General features: G+C 33.6%; 1 protein-coding gene across 2 annotated transcripts; it reads left to right on the plus strand.

The window, feature by feature from the left end:
* Positions 1–460: 460 nt before the first annotated feature.
* LOC131609027 (metal tolerance protein 11) lies at positions 461–4,993 on the plus strand. 2 transcript variants are annotated; one of them, XM_058880656.1, is made up of 6 exons: positions 461–777; positions 2,872–2,981; positions 3,371–3,616; positions 3,720–3,800; positions 3,941–4,174; positions 4,380–4,993. In XM_058880656.1, exons 1-6 carry the CDS (start codon positions 594–596, stop codon positions 4,725–4,727), a joined length of 1,203 nt encoding a protein of 400 aa, XP_058736639.1. In that variant the 5' UTR covers positions 461–593; the 3' UTR covers positions 4,728–4,993. The 2 variants fall into 2 exon arrangements, with proteins under 2 accessions (XP_058736639.1, XP_058736640.1); XM_058880657.1 differs by lacking the exon at positions 461–777 and adding an exon at positions 1,779–2,325.
* Positions 4,994–17,740: the final 12,747 nt, after the last annotated feature.

Raw genomic sequence — 17,740 nt, forward strand, 5'->3', positions numbered from 1 at the left:
CTTAAAATAAACTTTTATAGTAGTAAAATATTAATGGTGCAGTTGAGAAAAACATGTGACTAAGGACCCAAAGACATTTTAAAAATTTTGAATTTTTAAAATTTGAGATAAAAGATAAAGAACAACAACTAAAACTTAGAAAACATTATTAACAATAAATTTTTCCATTACTAAATCAGTCACAAAATTAGTCTTAGATATAAGACAACATTCAATAACTTAGATTTGAACAACCAAGTTCCTAAACCGGGTTTTAATGAACCAAGGTCCCACCCACCGGTTCACATTCATGTGGCTTCAATCTACCCAGCCACATCTTCAACACAACACTCTTCCCCTCACACAAAAAATATCATGCAAATCACACTCACCCTCCCCTCACGCGCTTTTTCCTCCTCACCCAACACGCACCAATAAAACTCCCACGTCCTCCCCACGCTCCTTCAAACAAACCCTCCTCATTGCAATATCTTCACACCCACCCCACTTTACCGTTCAAAAAAAGAAAACCCAAAATATAGAAAGAAAGAAAAAAAAATAGCTACCACCATTTTTTCCTCTTGCACTCAACTAAAAACGACGCCGTTTTATGAATGACCGGAAAAATGGCGGAGACGGTGGAGCTTAAGAACGAGGAAGAGCTTTCTCTTCTTTCACTTTCCGATAACAGTGACCGGTCATGGCGGTTGAACTTCGAGTCGTTTCAGTTCTCTTCAGAACATACTGAAAAGACGCCGAAACCCTCGCGCGGTATCCATGACTGTTATGGTGTTCTTGGTAATTTTCATTCACTTTATTTTTTAGCATTTTTAATTTTAACTAGTTTTTTGTTTTATTTTATTTTAATGAACTGTCTTATTCTTAGTTTCTTATCTTAGCTTTAAATTGATTAGTAATTAAAATAGTAATTATTATATACTATACTATATATAATGTTAAATTAGTTACGCTAGATTCTCTGAAATATTTTATGATATCAATGTGGAATGATCTTTAGAATTGCAAAATCCGTTTTTCTAGATCTGATGTTATCAGCAAAGTTTTAAATAACTGTCGGTATAGTTGTTGCGACATTGATTGCAGTCGTCGCGGTGCAAATTGATCAGGCTTTTGCTATATTGGTCAGTACAGGTGTTACGACACTGATTGCGGTCGTCGCGGTGTGAATTAACCAAACTTTTGTGATATCGGTCGGTACAGGTGTTGTGGCATTGATTGCGGTTGTCGCGGTGTGTATTAACCAAACTTTTGTGATATCGGTCGGTACAGGTGTTGTGGCATTGATTGCGGTTGTCGCGGTGTGTATTAACCAAACTTTTGTAATATCGGTCGGTACAGGTGTTGCGACACTGATTGCGGTAGTCGTGACACTGATTGCGGTAGTCGCGAAACCAGGCTTTCGCGGTATTGGTCGGTACAGGTGTTGCGACACTGATTGCGGTTGTCGCGGAACCAAGCTTTCGCGATGTCGGCCGGTACATGTGTTGCGACATTGATTACGGTTGTCGCGGTGTGAAATTAATCATAATTAGTTTTTTAGATAAAAAACAGTGAATAATGGTTTTCCGATACCGTTTTGTCGTGGCAGTTTTCTTGATCGCAAACCGTCTTTTAAAACCTTCGTTGTCAAATTTATCTATGATATTATCAACTTAAGTTCAAATTTATTGGGCATTAGAACTTAAAACTCATTATAATTTGATTAATATTTGGGTAGTTCATCTGGTACGTGTTAGTTGAGTTAAATGAGTTCAAGTTGCTGGTTTAGGGTTCAATTTCGTGATAAGGCTTGATTATTGTTGTTCTTGTGACTAGATTGATACATTATCATTATTTTCAAATTTATTCGACATTACGAACATAGAAGTCATTATAATTTGATTAATATTTTGGATAGTTCATCTGATATGTGTTAGTTGAGTTAAAAGAGTGTAAACTGCTGGTGTAGGGTTCAATATATGGTAAGGCTTGGTTGTTGTTGTTGTGACTAGGTTGATGCATTTTCATGATTTTAGGGATCAAAGTTGAATATATTTATAGGTGTGAACTGATTCCTTCTGTTTTGTTTTTACTTTTAATTATTTAATTAATTCTTTTTGGAATCTACTTTTTTTAGTTGAGAATCATTTTTGTTTTGGAATGGGAATCTGCCATTTGTTTTGTATCAGTGGTTGTGGTTGATTATGAGGAATATGATGCTGCAATTTATATTCAGTTTGTTCTGTTGGCTCTTTATATATGTAAAATCTTTTGTGTTTCTCTTTGCAATAAGTGTAAAACTTGTTTCAGTTTTATGAAAGATGCTATCAATGGATGTAATTTATGGTGAGTAGTATGATATGTTTTGTAGTTTCTTTCTTCAGCCAGCTTTAGTAAGTTGCTTTTTTCTTTTTTCTTTTTGTTGTTGTTGTTGTTGAGAGTTTTGTCTTTTCGGTTGATGATTTTGTATCTTAGTTTTATATGTTCGAGTTTCTCTGTGTTTTTGATTTATTGGAAGTTGGATTTTAAGTTAAGGGAGCTTATGCATGCTCTTTTAGAGGCCATAGCCATAACTTTCTCACTATATATGAACTAATATTTGTTTTTTGAGTGATTATTGATTAGTAGTTATCAAAAATATATGGGTTCGTTTTTTCTCCAATTTGACGTTCCGTGATTTAAATGCAAAAAGTTGCAAATTTGGTACATTAGATTTTCATTTTGGTTGAATTTGTGTGGACTCTTGCTTCATTCGTTGAAATGGAGTTGTTTGTATGTTGCTTTGGAAGTTTGCAGCACCTTTCCCGTTGTTCCGTGACTTCTTTGTATGTTTTCTGATTTGTGAAACTTTTTCGTAATTTTTTCTTTCTTTTTGGTTTTGTATTTCTGTAGGTCAAGAAGATAATATTGCTGAGTATTATCAGCAACAGGTTGAAGTGCTTGAGGGTTTTACTGAAATGGATGCCTTAGCAGAGCGTGGTTTTATTCCCGGAATGTCAAAGGTTTCTATTTCATTTTCTCTTTTTACTCTCTAGATCTAGTGATAGATATTAGTCTTGTTTAGATAAACAACTTAATAAAGTGCTTATAGCTTAATACTTTTAATTAGAGTATTTATGTATAACCTATTTCTATATCGAAAGATAAAATAAATTCAAACTGTTTTCATATAAGCTATTAGCTGTTTTCGTAGGCTAACCTAGAGAGCTTATGAATATAAGTTGAAAACAGCTTATGGAGACGTCATAACTTCATAAGTTGTTTCTTTAAGCTATTTCAACAGTTTCACAAGCGCTTATGTCAGTAGGTAGGTTCAACTAAGTCAATTCAAACAGATTCTGTATAGTCAAATGCCTTGGCTGAATATAATAATAACCACTGGTTTTTGCAGGAGGAGCGAGACAAGTTAGCTAGGAGCGAGACGTTTGCCATCAGAATATCGAACATAGCAAACATGGTTCTTTTTACAGCCAAAGTTTACGCATCAATCAGAAGTGGTTCTCTAGCCATCATTGCATCCACTTTAGACTCTCTGCTGGATCTCCTTTCGGGATTCATCTTATGGTTCACTGCATTCTCTATGCAAACACCGAATCCATATCAGTACCCTATTGGCAAGAAGCGGATGCAACCATTGGTCAGTCCTCCTATACGTATTCTGTTTGAAGATTCTGAATCATGTATGCTTGCCCGTGGTTGTAATCTTGGTGCTGAAATTTTAAGTTCCAAATTGCGTGCAGGGAATTCTCGTTTTTGCCTCTGTCATGGCAACACTGGGACTGCAAATAATTTTGGAGTCCGTCCGTACATTAATATACTCTGTAAGCTGATTTTGCTACATTTCTTGACGCGAAGTTCACACAAACAATTAAAACTCAAATCAATGTTTTTGATTTAGTTTGCTGGATGTCATTAATTTCTAGGTAACCAATTCTAATGCTTGTCTTAATGACGTTTTCAGGATAATACCTTCAACTTGACCAGGGATCAAGAGTGCTGGGTTGTGGGTATTATGCTTGCAGTCACTTTGGTGAAATTCATGCTAATGGTTTATTGCCGATCTTTTACTAATGAGATTGTTAAGGCTTATGCTCAGGATCACTTTTTTGATGTGATCACTAATTTGATTGGCCTCATTGCTGCACTTCTGGCCAATTATTTTGATGATTGGATGGATCCCGTCGGTGCTATCATTGTAAGTAAATAAATACTTTCCGTATCGGTATACTCAAATTTATCCATGATGGCCCATTAAAAATCGTACCCATCCATGATGGTAGAACTTAGAAGTTGATCCATGTAGCCGACTCCATTTAGTGGGATAAGACTTGGTTGTTATTGTTGTTGTAGTAGTTATTGACATGCACGTGTTTTACTTATGTGAAATTCTTCTACTGCAGCTGGCTATATACACAATCCGCACATGGTCAATGACGGTGTTGGAAAACGTGAACTCCTTGGTTGGAAGATCAGCTGCACCAGAGTATCTTCAGAAACTTACATACCTTTGCTGGAACCACCACAAGGCTGTAAGGCACATTGACACCGTTCGGGCTTACACATTCGGGTCTCACTATTTTGTCGAGGTTGATATCGTCCTACCAGCAGGCATGCCTTTGCAAGAGGCTCACGATATAGGTGAATCATTGCAAGAGAAGCTTGAACTCTTGCCTGAGATCGAGCGTGCTTTTGTTCATCTTGATTATGAGTACAGCCACAAACCTGAACACGCTCAAGCTCATTCTTAGCAGCAATATGGAAAAGCAATGTCAACTTGTGTATTTCAGTTGTGCTTTTCCTTCTGTCTTGGATGTAAATGTGAACAATTTAGGTAGATTTGAATCTGTACTGACTGTAGAATTGGATTTGGGATATGTTGTGAAGCCTATGATGCAAGGAAATTGTGTATCTCCACTTTCCTACTTTATATTTCCCTTATTACTGAGGTTTATGGGGGGTTATTTATGAGGTGTGTAAATAAGATATTACCTGCTAATGTGAATTTCTTTTTCCATCTTGCTTCTTAAAAATCACTCACATCTGAATCTGATCCATCTGATTGGAAAAGCATTAGTTATTTATTTATTTTGGTCACAATTGGTAAAGTTTGATCTATTATTATGATAACAAAATAATAGATCAAGGAATCATGGAATCATGTAGTTAGTTGTTCATGGCTGATCAACTCAATTGAACCACAATAATGATTGGTTCAATTTGTAAAGACAGTTTTAATAAAAAATTAAAAATGTTAAAGAAGTTCAAATTCGATTTAAAATGAGAAAAGGGAATATGCACTTTCAACTAATGAGAGGCTTATCAGTCTGTGGATATGCTATATATTTGAGGGGGAGTTTATTGAATAGATATAATATCAGTAGATGTTGCTTGTATGATGAAGCTGTTTTAATCTACTACTGACTGTTCTATCAATAATGAAAGTAAGGGGAGCATCTGTCTATGTGTAATTGGGGATGTGAATGATTATGGTAGTGTAGCTATGTATGTTCTCACTAATGCTATCTATGCTGTCCAACAACTGAGGAGGAACAAAGAGGGGTGTAGCGAGTTAAAAAGATATGGATATTGCTCAAGGAGCAGTTATAAGCTCTACAACCGTACAATGGATGTCACACATGATGTTGGAACATCAACCTTATTAATTTTGGTAGCATCTCAGTTTTCAAGGCTCAGCATTACTAGTTAATTCATACAGTCTGAAGACTAAATAGTGCCTCTCTATACTCTAAGAAGAATTTTGGAGTTATTTTCAGACCACTTAGTGGGAATTTTGAGAAGTATACATTATGGTTGGAGTTATAAATATTCTCCTTAGAGAAGTAAGTGTGTGCTCAAGTGATTATGATAAGTTAAGATATGTTTTCTTATGAGATTGTCAGAGAACTGGACATCTTGCTACAAGGTGTAGCTAGGTGATAAGTAACTGAGTAACAGATTCTGGTTCAGTATTGTGTTCCCAAGTATATGAGTATGTTACCTAGGTGTGAAGTTTTTGTAGCTTGTGAGGAGATACATGTGAATTGTATTGTGTGCTGAATTGTGTTTGAACAACAGGATTACTGTGTCTATGACAGGGGGAGTTATTAGAGTGATTGCGAGGTCATTAATTGGGTTGGTAGGATGTTTTCTCAAGGTTAGTTGAAGAGGCTTGGTCTGTGTGTTTGAGTAGTGAAAAGGTGGCAATGTCTGACAAGATGTCATGACATGTTTAAGGAAATAGTTTCTACTGAGCCAAACAAGGGAATTTTCATTAATATTATCTATACACATCAGTGGACGGTGTAAAGTTTAATTGATGACTATGCATGCGTTGGTTTTAAAGATAACTCTTTCCAGAAGAAACAGTCAAAAACCGCTTTGGAAAGATTAATTGCTTTTGGAAATATTTCCTAATAACGCGTTTGATCATTGAACAAGACCAAAGACCGTCGTTAATTCCTATGGTTCAAATGGCTATATAATGGTATCACAACATATCGCATGTATCAATTTCCTTCAGTATGTCTTTCGTTTGTGACCAAATAAGTTGTGTATGGGTTTGGTATTGTGATGGGTTGCTATGCCAAACTTTGGCCAGAAAAAGAGAAACAAGGGTTGGGGATGCAATTCTTTTCTGTCATGTGTTCATGTGGGATGTCTTCAAAAAGCGTTCTATCATATGCATTGTCATGCCTATTTTAGAAACTGTTGTAGTTGTGATTTGTGATCTGAGTTATGAACACAATTGTGATTTGTGTTCTGAGTTACAAGAAGTGAGGGACTCCTCCCATATCTTCTTCCTCATGTACACCACAATGTGTGTACTTCACAGAGCGAGTTGATGGTGATGTCCATCTGGATGTTATGATATCGATATTCTCTTTGTCATATTATGGCTAAAAAGGGGGAGAGATGTCCGAATGTATTCTGAAGTCCACTACTGTCAAAAGAAACAAAGGAATATTTGAAGACATCGTAGATTGAAAGATGTTATGAAGACTTGAAGGATTTCTGAAGTCTCTGCCAAAGATGTGAAAGACTTGGTCGTCTTAACCTTTTTTTTGTTTTGCTGCAAATTATAATTATGTGTAGTTTTTAGCCAAAATAAGCCAAAGGGGGAGATTGTTAATGCTCTGAATTATGTGATTTGATTTATGTTTGGCTAAAAAAATAGTAGCAGCAATATGTAACAGGTTGTATAGAACTTGCAAATATAAATATGTACAAAACAGGTACAACAACAAGATGTTCTATGGAATGTTGAGACATGTTCTGTGACAACATGTCTTATGAGATGTCAGATGCAGAAACTCACGACATCGTGCCTGCTAAGCTGAAAGATGAAGATTCTAGATGTAATCAACAGATGCAGAATATTCTATGGAATATTATGCAATCGTATGTTGCGCAGATTTAAAGGTCAAGAGAATAAAGTCAGAATATTGATGATTATGTAGTTTCTAATTATGGAGACAATTTAGGAAACTTATGATTAAAGATATTTCTTTTAGCAGAAGTTTTCTGCTGATTTGTAACAGCAAATAAGGTTGTGATTGAAGGCCCAAGTCCAGTTGGGAATAAGTTATAAATAGGAAGCTTTGTAACCTAGTTTATTAAGCAAGCCGAGTATTAAAAAGATGTAAACATTAGGGTTTGTTAAGGTAGATCACCTGAGTTGTGGGATGGCTGCCATGTCCTTCTCAAAACCTGTAGGTAAGAGAAGTATTGTCCTCACTCGAATCCTGTAGGTAAGAGTTGAGAGATTTGTTTCTTGATCAAAGCTGTTAAGCAAGATCAAGTTGTTTTTCTTGAAGCGTGTCTTCAGTTTCTTAGTTGATGTTATCACTGGTTGTGATTGAAGGGATTTGACGGGGGCTTCATACCTAGGTGAGTCTTAGGTAGAAGTATATCACGAGTATTATTAAGTGATTAGATCGTAAACTGGTTGTTTGCTGAGGGTCTATGAATTGATTCTATTTAGTGGACTTGTCCCTGGCTTGGTAGCCCCCAGAGTAGGAGTGTGAATCCGAACTGGGTAAATAATTCACTGTGTTATTTATTTTCTGCGCTGATTTATTAGTTTGTTCAGTAATGGATGTCATAACATCGAAGATGGCATCAGGGATTACTCCCAGAGCCTGTGTGTTTATTGAACCACCCCAGATCAAAACCTGCATGTGATAACTGGGTTATCATTATGCATAAATGGTTCCAGAAAGTTTATGATCTGTTAGTATGCAAGTGATTGAAGATGATCCTATTTTATCAGTGCAACTTTTCTAATAGACTAGATGTCATGACATCATACATGACATCCGGGTTCTGTCATACTAGAATTTCAAGTATTATGGAGATTCTGTTACGATTTATTTCTCCTAAATAGCTCCACTAAAAATATTTGATTTGATTTGAATTCAAATTTAAAACTCCATTATTTAAATTTAACCTAATTAGTTAATCAACCAAATCAGATTGCTAAAAGATAGCAACAATATTTGTTGCACACAACAGCAGAAGAATACTCTATAAGTAACTGAAAAAATATGCGCTTACTGCAACAGCTTTGTATTGGAGACAAGGGACAAATGCTTCACACATGATGGGGAATTTATTTCCATATGTGTCCTTATTCACAAAAATAGCTTGAACAAACCATGTTGCTTTGCATAATGCAATCAATCCAAAAGAAACAACACTAAGGATTGGTCGTTTAACTTTGATGACACTTTCAAAGAATCATTAAAACTCTAAGATAATTCCAAGATGTCAATCATAGGAAAAGAAAACCTGAAGTTGTGCATAAGAAGCATAGTTCAGGTTATGACTGATGTTTTACTTTTCAGGCTTAAGGAACAATCCCTTGATCATTGGCTAGCTGCAATAAAAAAAACTTACCATTGTGTTTCATATTGACACTTGCAAAGTTTTCCACAAAGAAAAGGGTCTGATTATGTCCATACGGATGCCATATAACACAATGTTTGTGATATTTTCCCCATTTGTAATTAAACTGTGCTTGCAAATTACCAAGGAAAAAAATATCTACTTGAAAAAATATGATCATATTATGTGATTGGAAAAAAGCATAGGAATGTTATTCCTAAAAATGCCTCATGGAAAGTCGATGAGAAATTGGATCTCATACACTCAAACATATACGAACCAATTAGTACTTCATTATATTTACATATGACTTTATTAGAAAAAGAATAGACACGTGGCTTACCTAAAAAAATAAAGTGCATTTGATTTTTTTAGAGGTTGAAGGCTTTGGTTGAAAAAGAATTAGGTTTTCAAATTTAGTGGCTTATAACTAATAGAGGAGGAGAGTTCACATCAGTTGATTCAATTATTTTTGTAGCATGCATGTAATAAAGAGGATACCAACAATATCTTAAACTCCTCAACAAAATGGAGTGTCAGAGAAAACAAAATACAAATTTGATTATTTCTGTAAGAAGCATGGTATTTGGAAGAAATGTACTAAATAAATTTTGTCATGAAGTACTTATATGGGAAATATATGGGTTGAATAGAGGTCCAACTTTTTCTGCTAAATAATTCACTCTTGAAGAATCATGGACCAATGTGAATCCCTCAATTCATCACCTCTGCGTACTTGGGTTCTTACATATGCTATTAGGTGTTCAAAAGAATAAGCTTGATCCAATTTACATCAAGTGTGTTCATGTTGGTGTAAGTGATGAATCGAAAGCCTACAAATTGTATGATCCCACTAATATTTTTTTTTTGTAAATAAGTAGAGATGCGGTGTTTGAAGAATCAAAGATTTGGAATTAGAGTGAAAAATCACACAAGCAAAGAAAAAATTTCAAGTTAACACGATTGAGGAAGATAAGGAGATTATAGGTCAAGCTAAGGCTGATGCAGAAATGGAGATTAATGTGATAGAACAAGATTTGTTCTGATCAATATTCTTGTTTTGATGATAACAATGTATATGGATTTTGTATAAGACAATGTGGTACTCTAATCCTATGCATTTTCCATTTCAGGAAATATATAAGGAGTATGCACAATTCAGCGCTAAGAAGCACTGACTTAGAAGGTTCAGGATTGCAACATCAGAACATGCTCTCGCAAGACATCAGAAGATGGTCAAGCAGAATCATAACATGGTCTATGAAGCATCAGAAGAACATGAGATCAGAAGCAGAAGCACTGAAGTTCTTATGGTATCACGCTCAAGCACTTCAAGGTCTGATGACAAGAAGATGCTCTGCACCAAGCTGAATGACTCTGATTATTCAAACATTGTATTCTGCAAATCTGAGATCAGAAGTTGGTACTAGATGACGGGCTACTCTGACTGACAAAAGGAACGTTAGAAGCTACAAAAGGCAAAGTCAGTAAAAGCAGCAAAAGCAAGGCTCGAGGTAGTTGACAAAACAGTGAAAACATTAAATGCAGAGCTGTACTATACACGCAACGCATTAAATGCTCCCAACGGTCATCTTCTCAAACGCCTATAAATATGAAGTTCTGATCAGAAGCAGAAAAACAACTCTTGCAAAAAATACTGAAACGCTGCTGAATTCAATACTCACGAACTTCATCTTCAACCTCACAAACTATTGCAATACTTAGTGGGTGTTAAGCTTAGAACTTAAGAGAAATATCACAGTTGTGACTATAGCTTTTTAAGAAGCAAATTCATACTCTTGTAAACATTTATTTTACATTGATTGTAAAAGGTTCCTAGAGTGATCAGTGAGATCAGTAGACTCTAGAAGACTTGGAAGTTTCTAAGTGGTGATTTCCTAGAGTGATCAAGTTGTGATCAGTATACTCTAGAAGACTTAGAGGGTATCTAAGTGGAAAACCATTGTAATCAAGATTGATTAGTGGATTAAATCCTCAGTTGAGGTAAATCACTCTAAGGGGGTGGACTGAAGTAGTTTCGTTAACAACGAACCAGGATAAAAATATTGTGTTTATTGTTTTTATCTTAAGAGTTTTTAAAGTCACACTTATTCAAACCCCCCTTTCTAAGTGTTTTTCTATCCTTCATAATGAAGATGTTGTTGATGAAGTCAACAGTGATAATATTCCATCTGATCATAATAATGAAGAAACTAATAATGATGCAAATGAGTTACCTCCAATATAATGAAGACATGTTGTTTACCTTAAGGACTATATCATAGGTTAGGAAAAATTGTTTATAAGCTTGTTCTCTTTAGGGAAGATATGATCAAAAGAATAACACATCAAAGTTAACACATTTTTCAATATGCATGGTAAATTGGTTGAAGATATGTATGGATGTGGTTAATTTCGGAATCATATGCATGTGATAAGTCAAATGTGGCATATCACACATGTAGAGTCTGTAACATCCCGATTTTTATATTAAATAATTATTTTAGTAATATTTATTTTTATTTAATTATTAATTTGGTGTGATAATTAATTATTGCGTGTTATTGCGTTAATTGGACTATTTGAATTATTAGTAGAATACTGAATGAATATATCTATTAGGCCTAATTATTAGAAGTAGTAGTAATAAGGGGGTGAGAGTGACTAAACCTATTTAATCAAATAAGATAGTAAGAGTAGAGACTAGGTTAGTCTCATAACTCTCATTTGGTGAAAGAGAAGAGGGAGAACAACAGAAGAGGAGAATAGAGAAAAGAGAAGGAAAACCTAGAAGAAGAATCTTCAAGAGGTAAGGGGGAGAATCTATGTTATTATGGGTGTATATGTTATGCAATGGGTAGATTACATGTTAGGTGTTCTTAATTTCAATTTCTCATAACTTTGTATGTTAGGGTTTATGTAGAATCATTGGAAATTGAACGAATAATCATGTTTATGTTATTATGTTGATAACCCATGATAGAACCATGATTAAGAACCTATCTATATATGATTAATGGCTGATTAGAGGTGTTTATTTGGTTTAAAAGGAATTTTTGAAAGTGCTATTAAAATTAGGTTTTTTTTTTCCAAAAATCGCAGAGGGCGCTTAGCGCGGTGAGGCCGCTTAGTGCGCTCTTGAAAATCACGCAAGCCACATTACAGATGGTATCGCGCTTAGCGCAGTATAGGGCGCGCTTAGCGCGGGTTCCTGAATTGAAAATTTTCATTTTTGAAAAATGATTTCAGAATAGGGAAGCTTATATTCTATTATAATTTCTGAGAATTTTCTGGAATTTACTGTGCACGTTTGGGTAGGTTTAGAAGACATTTTTGTGTGGAATTTGACTTGGTGAGTTCTTGTGTTTCTATGTTTGACTTTAGTGAATTGTGGAAGATAACATGGATTGGTTTGTATGCTAAGTGTTATGTGTGATCGATAAATGCTATGTGAAATACTTTATTGATAATGTATGTATGTTGTGCAACGTTTTGGTGGATAATTCGACGTGTGCAAATTATTGTGATATGCTTGGATAATTAAGCTTGTGTGATAATATTAATTGCATATATTGTGATTTTTATCGCACATGCATTCATGGGGATATTGTACTACGGTTGTGGCTTTGATCCTAGTGTAGAAACAGAAGCGGTGAACTATAATTTCATATTGTTGGCTTGGATCCTCGTCTGGATCGGGAGCATGCCTTTGATTCTAGAAATTAATCGAAAGCAAGGTGAGCTTGATGTTCACAATGGTACCACATGCATGAGTCACATTAAATTACATTGGTGTCACATTGGTTGCTATGTGATGTATTTGAATATGATGTGTGCTTATGTGATAGTTGGAACTTGCTATCTTGGTTGAATATCAATGATAAATGTGTTATGTGTGATACGTGTAGAACTATTATGATTATGAACTGTGATGAATTGTTGGATATTCGTGTGCAATATTCATTGTTCATATTATAAACGCTTATAATGATGTGAATTCTCACTCTTCTGTTGTAATGATGTTCTACGCGACATCGCATAGGTTCCGAAGAATAGTTGTGCTTGCACGAGGATTAACCGAGGAGCTTGTTCGGTTATTTCGCTTAGTTAGGTATTGAGTCGATGCTCTGGTCATGTAACACGGGGGGTATTTGAACTCATGTTTGTTACTATGAGATATTGTTATATTTTCTCTTATTTGGTATTATATTTTGGATATAATATGTTAAATGGCCTTGGTGCCGATATTTGGATTCATATGACATAATTATGAGGTTATATTGTCATTATGTTGGTAGGTGATTATAGTATGGGATATGATCATTGAAATTATTTTGAGAAACATATATTCCATTGCGATATGCATATTGAAGAAACATGAAATTTTAAATATGTGTTATAATTATTATCAGATGTATGTGATGTATGGTTTTATTGGTTTTCATTATTGTGGAAACGACATGTGGCACCCTTTCTTTATGTGCATGTTATACTACTATGTTATTATGTTTAATTATTTGAGGTTAGAAAAAGGGTGTTACAAAGTCTACATTAGGCTATTTGTGCATTGCTTAATGTGCTAAAATATATGTTGTGACTGTTATATATCATGTTGTGCTTGTATGTGTGTATTCTTTCATATATATTGTTTTTAAATTATGACCCTCTACTATTATTGTGGAATAGGTTGAATTCCCCATGTTGTTAGCAATTGTGATGTTTGGGGTATCATTGTGTTGTGAAGACTTGCAAGATGTGAAATTCTTTGGCGATCGAAATCATCGAGGCTCAATGTCATAGTGAGTCATTGGTACTAAGTCATCTTTGAATTAGGGTCAAAGATTAGCTTAGGGTTATGCTTTATGAGTGTTGCCCATGTATGTTATTAGGAAGTATGTTGTTAAAGCATAATGCTTATATGTGTAAGTGGTATTCACCTTTGCTTGATGTTAAATACTTTGTAAGAGAATATATTCAGGTGGTCAAAATATTTTGTAACTTATGGCAAGTCCTTGACCATGGTTTCAAAGAAAGATTTTAAAGAGGAAAGTTTAAATCTGATGGTATCTTTAAAAGGAAGATCACGAATGTCTTATTTTCTATTGTTGTTATTGTTTGAAAAAAATATATACACTTTCGCTGTTAAATATCGGGGTGTTACATTAATCAACATCTTAGATATGAGAAGGATGAAGGGGAAAATGTACAATATAAAAAGGGGGGGTGTGGACTCAAACAAGTACCAATAGCTTTGTACAACAAAATTGAGTTATACTTTTGTCAAAAAAAAAGTTTGATTAATGACAACATGAAAACACAATATTTTTAAAACAAGTGAATGAAGGTAAAATTTTTATAGTGAACATATATGTTGATGATTATCAACACAAGAAATGGTGAAAGAATGTGCCATACATTCAAGAATTTGATGCAAAATGGATTTGATATGTCTGAATTGAAAAATATGATGTAATTTCTTGGAGGGGAAGTCATGAAACTTAATTTTAGAATCATTATTTGTTAGTAAAAGTATTCTAATAAATTTTTTTCGAGGTTCAACATGAAGTAGTGTGATAAAGTATGCAGTTCCATTATACTTGGGAACAAATTGAACATATATGAAGAAGGAAAAATTGTTGATGTAACCTTATATAGAAAAGGGTTAATGAACTTTTTGGTCCCTCTAAATATTGTAGATTTCGTTTTTAGTCCCTCAAAAATTTTCCTTTAAGAAATCGTCCCTTCAAAATTTTTCGTCTAAACTATTGGTCCCTAACGTCAAATTTGCTAGAGATTAGCTACGACTTTAGCCACTGATTAGCTACGAAATTTGACATTAGGGACCAATAGTTCAGAAGAAAAATTTTGAAGGGACGATTTCTTGAAGGAAAATTTTGGAGGGACTAAAAATGAAATTTGAAATATTTAAAGGGACGAAAAATTTCATTAACCCTATAGAAAAATGATAAGATGTCTAATGTACTTACTTTCCATTAGACCTGATCTCACCTTCTTTGTTGGTTTAATTGTTAGATAAATGGAGAGACCAACTGAAATTAATTTGGCTATAGTCAAGAGGCTAACGAGGTCTCACAATTGATCTATGACCCATGGAATCTTTCATTATAAAAACACAGAAGTAAAATTGAAGGATGATTAGATACACATTATACAGGAGACATTGATGATAAGAAAAACACTTGTAGGTATGTATTCATGTTTCGATCAAAGTCTATATCTTAGTCATCTAAAAAGAATGCCATAATTACTCTTTATGACGCATAAGTTGAGTTTGTGGCAAAAACCCTCTTATTCTTATCATAACATTTGACGTAGAAGAGTCCTTGATCAACTTGGTCAATCTCAATGAAATCAAATTGTTATGATCTATGGCAATAACTCTTCTACCAAGCTGTAAAAAATAAACTATGGATGGTTTATGCAAAGATAATAAATGTGAGATGTGACTTCCTCTGAGATCTTACAAGAGAAGAAATTACTAAGTTAAAGCATTGCAGCTCTCAAGACCAAATTTTAGGCATAATGAACAAGCTTTTGAAATTAGAGTCATTTTGTAAGCTAATGGATAAAATAGGCATTTGAGATTTGTTTAATTTAGATTGATTTAATTATAGTTGCGTTAAATTGAACTAGTTAGTTTTCTTTTGTGTAATAGTATTCATTTTAAGGGAGAATTTGTTAGTATTACGTAATATGTTATGGGCCCGTTTGGTGCGCAGGATAAGAGACAAAATATGATAACTGTATCATATCCTATCTCAATTCAGTGTTTGCTGACACAACAGGATATGATAAGTTAATCCTGAAACTTATCCTATCCTGCCACACTAGTTCAAATTGTTATCCTGAATATGAGCTGGGTTAGAATCCGGCAGGATAGGATAAGAAAATGATCTTATAATTTATCCCTATAAAATATAATTTAAAATAAAAAATTAAATATGACAATATAAATAAAAATTAATTTAATATTAAATTAAAAATATTAATAATTAATTTTTTAAAAAAAACGTATGAATGTCAATAAGGATAATTTTTTAACTTAATAAAATATAAAAAATTAGAATTTTAAAAATAAAATAATTATTAAAATTTTAAATATATGAATACTAATTTTATTTTTTATCAAATTAAATATATGTTCTTGCAAGGGTAATTTTGTCACATATATATATATATATATATATATATATATATATATATATATATATATATTATTTTGTTTATCTAATATATACTAGAATTCATGATCTTAAGAAAAATTGAAATTATTTACTCAATAGTGTTAATGAGCTTTTTTTTTTAATTATAGAAAATTATTATTTTATTACCAATTTATAAAATTTAAAATATTTTTCCTGCTTGCTATCCTTTGTGAACCAAACACATGATAGGATAAGTCTTATCTTGTCTGTATCATATCCTATCCTTATCCTGCCATCTATCCTATCATGTCTCTATCATATCCTGCGCACCAAACGGACTCTAAGTAACTTATTTTGTATTAGAAATTGCTTACTTGTGTTATAAATAAGCTATAGTTAGAAACTGTCATGACTACATATAAATATACCATGTCTATTTGATCCTAACCAAGAATATTACACAAATTACCTAGCAAGCTTAATTTTAAAAGGATGGGAATGATAAGACATATTCTTATTATAAGATTAAGTTGATTTCGCTTATCCAACAAGTCATGATCTTCTCTATTTTTGAAAAGAAATGGAAAAAACTTTATTATTTAAGTTGAGTATATATTCATATATTTTAAAATTAATGATATGCATTTGATTTGTTTGATTAATGAAAGGAAGAGAATCCAAATAAATGACCATCACTACATTGTTAGAGATCCTATTAATTTATTCTCCTAACAATTGGCCATCAGCCCATCACTATGTTTTTAGAGATCCTATTAATTTAGTACATATCTTTGCATGGATTACTTTTCTTTCGCACATTCACACTAAATGCATTCGTAAATGAGGCACACCTCACATTTTGTTAGACATTAGTTCGAAAATACACTTCTGTATTCGCCCTACATGCACCCCATGCATTCCTAATTGAGAAACCTTCAGTTTTTCATAAATTGATTTATAGATGCATCTTCATAGTAGAATACAAATATACACTTTTGTAGTCATTCTAAGCAGTAAATTTTGACATATTTCTAGAAATACAGTGATGTAATAAACCATGTATTGTAACTATACTATCATAATAATTTTTTGGCTTAAATAGTCTTTTGGTCCCTGTAAGTTGGCGTGTTTTTGTTTTTCGTCCCTGTATTTTTATTTTTAGGGATAAAGTCCTCAAATGTTAAATTTCATTTGATTTTAGTCCCTAAAGTGAAAATCTGCAAGAAAATCTGCAGGTTTCCTGCGGATTTTTCTTCGAATTTTCTTGCGGATTTCAATTTTAAGGACGAAAACTAAAAGGATTTTAACATTCAAGGACCATTTCCAAGAAAAATAAGATACGGGGACGAAAATCAAAAACACGCCAACTTACAGGGACCAAAGGACTATTTAAGCCTAATTTTTTTATAAATTAAATCATACACTTATCAAATAAGATGAAAATGAAACAATCCTTAATATGAAATACAGTCAGAATAAATTTCAAACATTGATACTATCCCTAATACAAATATTATACTATTGTGTATTTCGAACCCCCCCATGTTCCTTTGCTGCTTCATGTACTTCAATGTCGCCCGTGCCTCAGTGAGAATGACATATACAATCTCTCTCCCAAGAGATCCTTCCGAAAGACTTCTCTCTCTATACCTGCTTGCGCAAGATCTATAATACGAAGACATATAGAAACCACATCAACAACGTGATCGTAC

Source organism: Vicia villosa, linkage group LG6 (genome assembly GCF_029867415.1).
Source record: "Vicia villosa cultivar HV-30 ecotype Madison, WI linkage group LG6, Vvil1.0, whole genome shotgun sequence".
Lineage (NCBI taxonomy): Eukaryota > Viridiplantae > Streptophyta > Magnoliopsida > Fabales > Fabaceae > Vicia > Vicia villosa.